This window comes from Nanorana parkeri, unplaced genomic scaffold (assembly GCF_000935625.1).
Source record: "Nanorana parkeri isolate BGI_ZX_2015 unplaced genomic scaffold, ASM93562v1 scaffold772, whole genome shotgun sequence".
Lineage (NCBI taxonomy): Eukaryota > Metazoa > Chordata > Amphibia > Anura > Dicroglossidae > Nanorana > Nanorana parkeri.
The window spans coordinates 822686-833252 of record NW_017307040.1 but is presented as its reverse complement, the minus strand read 5'-3'; the positions used below and the strand labels follow the sequence as shown (position 1 = coordinate 833252).

The 10567-nt window shown below is 45.9% G+C and overlaps 1 protein-coding gene across 3 annotated transcripts in view; it reads left to right on the top strand.

Annotated features, from left to right (window-relative positions):
- The first annotated feature begins 615 nt into the window (after window positions 1-615).
- The window catches only part of PRPSAP2 (phosphoribosyl pyrophosphate synthetase associated protein 2), a 42182-nt gene continuing 32230 nt past the window's right edge, over window positions 616-10567 (top strand). For 2 of the 3 annotated variants that reach the window (XM_018564679.1, XM_018564678.1), the window contains exons 1-3: window positions 616-745; window positions 3033-3085; window positions 6252-6318. In XM_018564679.1, the coding sequence (XP_018420181.1) occupies window positions 663-745; window positions 3033-3085; window positions 6252-6318 (203 nt within the window). In that variant the 5' untranslated portion in view covers window positions 616-662. Of the gene's footprint in view, window positions 746-975; window positions 980-3032; window positions 3086-6251; window positions 6319-10567 lie in introns of those variants that run through there. The other variant, XM_018564680.1, reaches the window with a different exon arrangement.

The window sequence follows — 10567 nt, the reverse complement described above, 5'->3', positions numbered from 1 at the left end:
CTCGCCCGCTCTCTCTCTCTCTCTCGCCCGCTCTCTCTCTCACCCTTTCTCTCTCTCGCTCTCTGGCCCCTTTCTCTTCTCTGGCGCTCTCTGGCCCCTTTCTCTTCTCTGGCGCTCTCTGGCCCTTTCTCTTCTCTGGCGCTCTCTCTGCCCCCATTCTCTTCTCTGGCGCTCTCTCTGCCCCCATTCTCTTCTCTGGCGCTCTCTCTGCCCCCATTCTCTTCTCTGGCGCTCTCTGCGCCCTTTCTCTTCTCTGGCGCTCTCTGACCCCTGTCTCTTCTCTGGCGCTCTCTGCCCCCTTTCTCTTCTCTGGCGCTCTTTGCCCGTGCTAACTGCACCCTTTTTTCTCTCTCACTCTTTACCCGTTTTGGCTCATGCTCTCTGCGCTCTTTTCATCCCCTTCTCACCCCACTCTTTCTCCCCCACCCCTCCTCTTCTCTAACACACAGGGACAGGGAATGAGGTGAAATCTCCCCAGTTATATCTAGACAGCAATGAGAGCTTGATAGAAGTATTTTTTTCTTCAAATGCCTATCCAAATAACTCAGTTTTGGCTGGAGTTTGGTGTTAACAAACATAACAATGTTCTTCTTGTTTTTTTTTTTGCTCAGGAGGACAGTCGGTCCTGCCGTTTGCATGTGACTGAGTCAGACTCTCCGAAGATGAACGTTACCAAGGGTGGCCTGGTGCTCTTCTCTGCCAATTCCAATGCTTCGTGCATCGAACTGGCCAAGAGGATCGGAGAGTAAGTATGACTGTCCTTCCTCTATAATAGGCCGCTCTCTCTCTCTCTCCATGCCTGACCTTGGAACGCTTGAGTTCTCCTTGCGGCCTGGACGCCATCCTAATGATTCCAGACTTGGGAAATATTGGGGCGAAGTGTTAATAACTTTCCATTATACTGCAGACACGATTACCCGGCACTGACTAATGCAGAGTGATTCATCATATTTATTAGGCTTTCTGTATGGATTGCAGTGTTCCAGGGTCGTATTTGCAGACGATTCAGGGATTTCAATAACATCTTTAACTACATTTGCTCGTTCTTTGTTTTTTTTGTTTTTTACCTAGGGACAAATGACCGCCCCTGGACGCAATCTGTTTAGCTCTAGTGTCGGACATCTGTCCCTAGCTGCCGGTATTCGCTGAATGTGTGGATGCATGTAAACAGCAGTGGACAGCTTTGGCTCCTGTCAGCCGGTTATTGCTAAGGAAGGGCTTCCCCCGGCCACAGCTATTCGCATACACCTGCTGTCTGCAAGCCCGGGGTCTGGCGCCCTGACCATTAAAGTGGACCGATCATTAAAATTCACAGATATCAACATGGCAAAATAATATTAAAGTATTACTTTCTTGCCTTGAATTAAAAAAAAATAACTTTAGGTCTTTGATGTGATCCCAAGTCTAGGCATAGATGACCAGGTCTCTGACTTAAAGGAGAACTTTCACATAGGACGCTAGTTTGTGTCCTCCCGTTACCCTAAGGAGAACTATGGGGAAAAACACTGACCCCATAGTTCTCCTTTAAGGACTGCAGGCAGTCTGATTTATTTTCAGTTAGACATAGCCAGGCTAGTAGACTTGATGTGGCATAAGAGGATCAGCAGAGATCAACCAGTGCACAGGTTTACCATGCAGGAAGCAGAACCTGCATATGTAATATGGATGCCCTTGTTTATATATAATATATATAATTTCACACTAAATAGAGGAACACAGAATTTACATGGTTGACATGTACTGATAAAAGTATTTACATTAAAGCCCGGTTGAAGTTACAGAACCAGACCTGCAGTTCTATAGACATTGTACTAACAACATCAGTTTTCACTGAAGGAGTTACTTTTTGTCTTGAATTCCTTCACTTCCTGTGCCTAGGCACCCCCTGTGCATTCGTCCTCATAGCTGTATATTTGCAGTGTGAGATCATCTACATCTGAATGTTACTCTCTCCAGTTGCAAAACCCTGCCTCTACCAAGATGGCTACTTCCACATAGAGACACAGTGGGGAGCAAGGCAGAGTAAGAGAGTAATGGGGGATGAGATAAACTGAAGTGAGTCCATAATCAACACTGGTCAGTGGTCCTTTGCCCTCTGCTTAAATGGGAAATTTGGCAAGCGCACTGCCAGTGTGTGGTGTTAGGATGGTTGGCGGAAACTGTAAATGTGGCTATTTTACCCGATTTGGCATTCAGGGCATTTTTCATGTAGATGAAGTCTGTTACAGGCACTGTTCTTGCTTTTGGCACTGGGGGTGGCTTATGGGATACAAGGTGTTTGGCGTGCAAGCTCATGAAACAGGCAGAGGTGTCCTGTGTAGTACCATAAAGAAAAGAATAGAGAAGAGCGCTACCACCTAACACAATGGCCAGTATTAGAACATGATTCTGTACTGATCAATGGATCTAAATAAATTATTTCCTTTGCCCTCTGCTCGCCTCTATTGGGCACCACTTTCACAGTACAGGTTCTCTTTGACTGGTTGCAATGAATATCTGAAGATTGCATGGCCCTTGCTATTAATGTGCTTTATTTGTATTATATTTTGTGGGGTTCCCAGATACTTTAACACCCAGATGTTTGATTGTGGAAGTTCTGATTCCACCTTTTACTAGTGCCTGGTGTTTCAGCAGAAGAGATGTTTCTAAGAGTACAATGAAAATTGTTTCAGTTGATCACGAGTCAGGAATAATTGCTCATTGTTTCCTTAATAGCTAGAATTGAGTCTGAAGTAGGACCGGGTATTATGTCATCACTTTTTGCTCTACTGCACTAAGTATATCTATATCTGTATCCCTGAGATGGAGTGAGAGAGTGCAGTAGTGGCATTGCTTAACCCTTCCAGACTGGGAATGCTTTGTTAAATGACCAGCATATTCCTTGTCCAGGTTAATTGCCAATATTCAATATTGTAACTATTCCACCGAGTTCTCCCGCTCCAACTAGGGGGGTTGGGGAGGATGAATATTACATGAAGTCAATTTGGTGATGAAAGGTTCACTTTTTACCCATATTTTTCCTCTTTTTTTAGGCGTCTGGGTGTTGAACTTGGCAAGGTCCTGGTGTACCAAGAGTCAAACAGAGGTGAGTCGTCTCCACCCGTGCCCTCTCCTGCATCCTGTTGTACAGTTTGCAGACTCATCTGTGTCTAGGTGACTAAGTGGTAAAACTGGTAAATGACTAAGTGGTAAAACTGGTCGTTGTATATGAGAAAGCAACTTTGCCGCTCATAGCCACCACTCATATTCCTACCATTGTGTTCTATGCTGCACTGAAAAAGACACTTGGATGCCCCCTTTGCTTTACTCTGTCACCACTTTATTCATTTGCAAGAAGTCACCTGAGTATGGAGGGGAATGTTCCCCCCCTCGCATGTTACTGCATTGGACTTTGTGATTTGCACTGTTCTGTCACATGACGGCAAAGGAAGAGTCTTCAGCTCTGTGTAAGCTCCAACTAAAGAGACTCGGAGATTACACGGGTCTTTTCTTGCTCCCAATGGCTGAAGGGAGCAATAGGAAGGTCATTTTGTGCTACTGGTAGGACCAGCATAGTCAAAGCATGGGTTCCTTTTTAAAGGCATAGTCCACCTTTCATATAATGTTTCATATTGCACCCATATTTAGACTATAAAACAATCTCCGCATAAACTGCACCAACTTCCAACAAATTACCTGAATCACGGAGTGCGTCTCCCTGAAGAGACGTAGCTTTGTATGAATTTGGCGGAGCTGTGCGTGGCTCCACCCTCGTCCTTCATTCTCAGGGATCTGTGAATAGTAAGCCTACAAAAGCCCATGAACCCATCGCCCTCCTGAACGCTTGTTCCACTAAAGACAGGATGGGTGCTGCGGTAGGATGGCAACCGTTACATGCATAGGTAGAAACAGGGACGCCGGCACTCCAAATGCAATTCAAATACATCTATTGACGTGGGTGCAGCATATCACACTGATGCAATGTTTCCGGGTCTCGCAGGATCCCCTTCCTCAGGCAAGGCATGTCTTTGCCTGAGGAAGGGGATCCTGCGAGACCCTGAAATGTTGCACCAGTGTGATAAGCTGCACCCACGTTGGTAAGCCTACAAGTCCCGACTGCCTCCACGGCAGAGGGAATCTCCAGATCACGCCGCAAACAGGGTGGTGATATCACACCAATTGTAGTTTATTGTTTACTTCCTCCAGCCCCATGACAAACCATGCAGGAGCCTGTGTATTGCACCCATGATCGCTGTTGCAATGATCTGCAGGCTCGAATGCAAAAATGTAATTAATGCAAATGTTTTATTTTATTATGTGGGTGCATTTATTACATTTTTGCAAAATGAGGTTCTATGCCTTTAAAGCTGAATAGGAGGCAAATGCAAACCTTCTCGACATAAGCCTGCAGAATGATTGCAGTGTAAAAGGGAATAATCTTGATTCTAGCATAAGCCCAGACGTGATTTGTTCTCCTTAGATAAGTTTGTCAGAATCTTAGCACTGCCAGAGCTCAAGGTCTTTTATGTGTCCTTCCTTTTCGAAAAGCTTCAGGGAGACGCATTAACCCCATTAGCATATTGGGAAATTACGCTCGTAAAAAGACGTAAAGCAATCAATATTTAACAGTAATCGCACTGTCACGTTGGCATAACCCCAAGGAACAGCTGTCCGCTGGATATGTTTAATCTGTATAACGAGGCCGACGGTCTCCTTCATTAGTAAATGAATATGATCCGTCAGTGCCCCTCCCATCCATCCTCATGACCCTACTCAAGTGTTAGGGTTTGTCCTCGAGTTGTTGGGTCCCGCCAGTGTTGTGACCTTGATTTGAGGATTGTACAGTCTGGCAGAACCGAGGGACCCAATTGTCCGTCCTCTGGCTTCGACTGTTGTGGCTGTGTGACTCCAAATCAGAAGTACTCATCCCCGCTAATCTTTCTGGCAGCCCGCTATCTCTGTTGTTTTTTCACATGCTGTTTTTCATTTTCTCGATCTGTGCACATTCCAGGAACATAGCAAGAGGAGCAAAGTTATCCGTCTTCACTCAAACGCACCAAGCACACACCTTCTGCCCACTCAGTTATTCCCGTGCTTTATTTAAAGTGGACCTCAAGTTAAAAAGATTTGCGATTTTATAGAGGAACATTTAGGAATGCTACTTGTGTCCAGGAAGTGTCCTTATTTACCTTTTTTGTTTTGACTTCCTCCTAAAAATAGCAGTGTACTTCCTGTGCTTACACAGTCCTGTGCCTTGAGCCTCATTGCTTAGTGTGAGATCATCTAAGGCGCTGCTGCCTCTTGCTGGTAGTCCCGGGAGATTTGATGATGTCATTACTGTGCTGCTCATTGTTCTCTTTGCCATAGAGGAAGCTGTACCTGAGGACCTGCAGTGCAAGGATCTTCCTGCTTTTCCTTCATCCTTTCTGTAGCTCTGTGCTTCCTCTACCACTCTTTCTGCTTCTTGGTTATTACATCAGCAATCATCAGATTGTCCCTGACAAAAGGGAAGCGAACCCCCCTGCCTCTACCAGATGACCACCTCCACATAGAGACACAGTGCAGAACGAGGCATGGTTTGTTAGTAGTAGGGGTAAGATCAGTTGCCGTGAGCCTGCAGGCAATACTGGTGCCTAGTCCTTCGCACATCACAGCACCCTGCCTTAGCACTCCCCTCAAGAGCCTTCTGATGCAAGCAGTGGGCTAGCTCTTGTGAGTTAAACTAATATCAAAATACTTTGATTGGTGGTTGTCAGTCTGGAGGAGTGGAGGTTCCTAGGTTGGCTGTATTTGCATGCAGACCTACCTAGGTAATGCCCACATGTGATGCTGAGCCTCCACGGTTGAAAAACTAAAAACCAATGAATGAAAGGAGTGGGGCCAGGGGATGAAATAGCTAGATGAGGCTGGGTGTCCTCCAGCCAGGTAATGAGGCGGGTTCTATCTGACTTGCTGCAGCTTCTAATGCACATTGTGAGAAGCTCACAGCATGCAGTGAAATCGGAGTAAGCAATGTCAGTCCAGGAGAGGAGCCGGTCCCAACTGTGCAAGACTGAAGGGAAAGCTTTAGCCGTCACCAGGACAAACAGAGAGGGTGAATCTCCCCAGCAGGGGCACAGATTTGTCTAAAGCAACATTTTTTAAATCAAAGCTTTTTAATATGAATATTCTGTAATAGTTACACATTACAAATCCCTACCAGCATCCTACTTGTGGTATAATATGTTCTAATTTCATCATTGTGAAACGACTTCTCTCTTTTAATACCGCAGAAACCCGCGTGCAGATTCAGGAGTCGGTGCGAGGGAAGGATGTGTTCATCATACAGACGGTTTCCAAGTGAGTGTCCACTACCTCTGACACCCCCCCACCTTCCATTCAATGACATAAGCATGTGCCTGCTAGGGGTCAGTGATCCGTAGTAACACCTTAAAGTGGACCTTTACCCCCTTGTACTAAAAATCACATCAGCGTGCAGCTCTGCATTCTGATATAAAATCCTCTTACATTCATTAGTTAAACAAACGTGTTTTTCATTTACTTACAAATAGAGTTCATCTACTTCCTGGTCCAGTTCTGGCACAAATGTTGTAAGTGCCAAAGCGTTGCATCCTGGGAAGGCTACATCAGCAGAGCAATGCTGGGAAATCTCATCTGTAATCTCATGAGATCTCAGGGAAAAGCATTTTCCTCCTCTGAGATGATGTGCATGGTCACATGTCCTAGTCACATGTGCCAGAGTTCCAGGAGGTAAATGGAGAACTAGTAATCTGCCCTTAGTTAATATGGCCACTGTCGGAAGACTGGGAAATAAAAGAAAAATAAAGTATGCAAAGAATAAAAAGCCGGCAATTATCTAGAAGGATGTGTTTTGTAGATTGTCATTACTAAACATTTCTAAAGGTGTGCTTGTTGTTATTTTAAAGATATGGGTAAAGCTCCTCTTTAATCTGCAATACATGTAGACGTATGCCTTGCTTTGTATTGTATCAGCTCATTTATTGGGAATCTGTCAAATTTAGCTGTGACCTGACGCATCTGAGAACATCATTATCAGACGCTGGCTCTGTGCCGACAGCTGATCGATCGTGCGACCGCTGCTTGCTCAGTTACCAGGCTTCTCCCTGCAGAGATTGGGGTCTCCCTGCAGGGATTCCCACACCCCCTTTCCATTCCTTCAGAGCTCATTGGAAGGACAGACAGGGGAGGGGGCGGACACAGCTCGCTCTGGCTCTAGAGAGGCAGAGCCAGCTGTCAATCAGGCAGCTTGGTGGATCCCAACAATATTGTCAGGATCCTTCCCGGCTGCAACAGGGCTTTGTGCTGTCAGCATATAGAGGGCAGTAGCTCACTATAGGCTGACTTTGGGTCACAGGAGGACATTAGCAAATGTATTCCTTTTGAAGAAAAAAAAAAGAGAGGTAAAGGTTCGGGTTTACTTTTCTGTTTACTTTTCTTTTATTGTGTATTTAAGCCAAAGAACAAAAATGTATTATGTTGCAGATTACCGTTCCTTAGATGTGGGGGCTGTGTTAGCTTTCAGTTATGTTTGGCATCATGTCTCACTGTGTACAGTTTTCTTAAAGCGTTAGTCCATATTTCCAACTCGACTCCCCTATGTATTCCAGTATCCCCAGCACATTACTCGTTGCTCAGCTTTTGAAAAAGTTGCTCCTTTTGCCTACCATACCTGTTGGCTGTATGCAGCTTGTCTTCAAAAATTCCCAAGTAGATGCCCTCCTTCGCCAGGACGCACTGAACGATAGAAGTGCACCCCCTGCTAGCGTTCTGGCCCATGCAAACACTGCACAGTGCATCTCTCTCCCTCAACAGAGGCTGAGCTCTGCGTTGTGCAACAGAGGGAGAGAGAGTGCACTGCTCATGCTGTATGATAAAAGCATGCCCCTGCCAGTGATCTGGCTCATGAACTGTGCCCTCTCTTCCTCTATAACAGCAGCTGTAGAGCTCAGGTTGTGTTTGGGGAAAGGTATGGAATACAAGGTATGATTTACACGGCTTACAGGTATTATTATTATTATATAGGATTTATATAGCGCCAACAGTTTGCGTAGAGCTTTACAATATCAGGAAGACATTACAATCACAATACAATTCAAGACAAGATGGTAAGGAGGGCCCCGCCCTGAGGGCTTACGATCTAAAAGGGAGGGGGATGTGATACATCAGGAGGTAGGTATGCAATACAAACACTGAACAGTGGTTTGCAATGCAATTGGAATACTGGAATACATGGGTTATTTTGTTGGAAGTGGGCCTAAAGGTGAACGAACCCTTTAAAGGAGAACTATGGGGTTAAGTCTTTTCCCCATAGTTCTCCTTAGGGTAACGGGAGGACACAAACTAGCGTCCTCCCGTCACCCTAGGCTCAGTAGCTCGCGGTATACTGAGACGCCGCAGCTGAAGCGGATCCCGACAATTGTGCCGGGATCCGCCCAGCTACGTTAGTGACAGCTGGCTCTGCCTGTCTAGAGGCAGAGCCAGCTGTACCCGCCCCCTCCCCTGTCCAATCCACCAGTCAGCCCTGGCGGATCGGAGCGGGGAGGGGGGGAATCCAGCCCCTCCCCTGTCACGGCAGAGAGCCGTGACAGGATCGAGAGGTGAGCGAACCCGGTATGTGTTCGCTCACCTCCCGATCTACTGAGCCGACCTGTGACAGTCTCATGGTCACAGGTCGGCTAGAACTATGAGGTGAGTGAAAAGCACTCACCTCATAGTTCTCCTTTAAGCCAATTTTTTAAAATCTGTTGCATACATTTCTTGCTTTGAGATCCTAACAATGTAATTGGTGCCCTTTAATCCCGAATGACGCCAGCGCGCAGCAGCTCTTTCCCTTGACATTGACTGATCCTCGAGTTCCTGAATTTTGTTTTTTGTGCTCCAGTGGGTTACATAGCGCAGCAAAACGAACCCACATCATTCACATTCCACTGAGACACACACGGGTCCTACTAGGCTAGCAGAGAACAATAAAGCTTGTGTTCCGCAGTCTATTTTTGATGCTTTTTAGAGGTGCTTCGTGATGACATTGAGTGTTCAACAAATGTAAATGCATTGAACATTCCCTCGTTTGTTCAACATTGTTCACATTGCACTGAGGATTCCTATGAATGCACGTGTGGGTTTGTGTACATTTCAGAGTCCGTTCATCTGAAGCTGAACCGCTATTGGGACGAGTCTTCCGTGGGTCTCGGGCCCTCTAGCCTCAAGCTTCTCTTTAGTATGAAGGTAAAATAAACCTTAATAGGGCTGGAAGGTTTTATTGCTAGCGAAATCTTTCAGTTTTCCTTGTTTTTTGATTGAGAATGTCAAAATGGAGCACAGTATGGACCGTGGCTCTAAACTCCACTTTCATTTTGTGGTGCATCTTTGAACTGTGGAACTAAAGGCTTCACTTCCCAACTCAAAGCTGTGTCAAGGGCTACAGTGCGTTGCGCACTCGAGTAAGGTTAAGAACAAAATTGTTCTGCAGCACGTAATTGTAATTTCCTTGGTCCCTCTGCTATGTCTCTGCCCGTGAAGTCCAACTTATACTGCTTGCTGTGATGGTGGGACAACACTGCTGCACTGCTCTTGAATTCAGAGCAGCGTTGTCCCCTCATGATGGCTGTACCAGCTTGCACTATAGTGGAATTAGAAGACATTGCAGGGAGCCTGGTAATCAGCATTGTCGCCTGTAGCTTGTCAGTCAGCACCTGGCCATACCAAGTCCCTCTAACTGCTAAATGAATTGACAGTGCCTGTGGTGCTCAACCCTTCCCACAATGATCTGCAGTGCCTGGGAGGGGAAGCGTGTGAGATACAAATGAAAGGTTGAATCAAGGCAGATTAAAGATTTTTTTAAAATTTTAATTTGAGGCCCTTGCATCACATAGTACCTGGATTTCATGACCAGTTTAGATGTCCACACTGGAACCTTTTGCGTAGTCATCTATTCTTCAACCTCCTCCCCCAAAGACTTCTACTCATGTCTACCACATTCATAGGGAGCCACAGAGCTGCCACTGCAATATCTCTGACCACATCTCATTTATTCATATGGAGAGGCCCTTTTATGATTCATCCCAATGGTAAATGCCCTTTCTGTTGTAATGAATGGGAGAGTTTGCAAAAAAGGCTGAGCAGCTTCTAGTGGACCAAGCAGCGGGCATCTGGAAAGAGCGTGGGCTAGCGGTCATAAGACTGTGGGGCATCTGGGGGTAGAAAGAGGGTACGTTATCCTTTAAGCACTAGTGATGCACCGATACTAGTATTGGTATTGTTGCCGATATAGAGTATTTGGGTGAGTACTCGTACTCACTCAAATGCTCCCGATGCTTATCCCAATACCGGAACTTCCGGTATCGGGAAGCCGGCTCCATGCTCCCTTGTTACCATGGAGCTGTTTTCCCGTCATTTCAGGAAGCCGGGGGGCGGTTAATGACTCTTCCCGCCGGCTTCCTGATTGGCCAGGAAGCCGCCCCCATGCTTCCTCATCACTTGGTTACCTGCCCCCTGGCTTCTTCTTCTTTTTTTTTTTTTTTTTTTTTTTCAAACTTCAACTTTTTTGAGAGAAAAAACAATACACGGG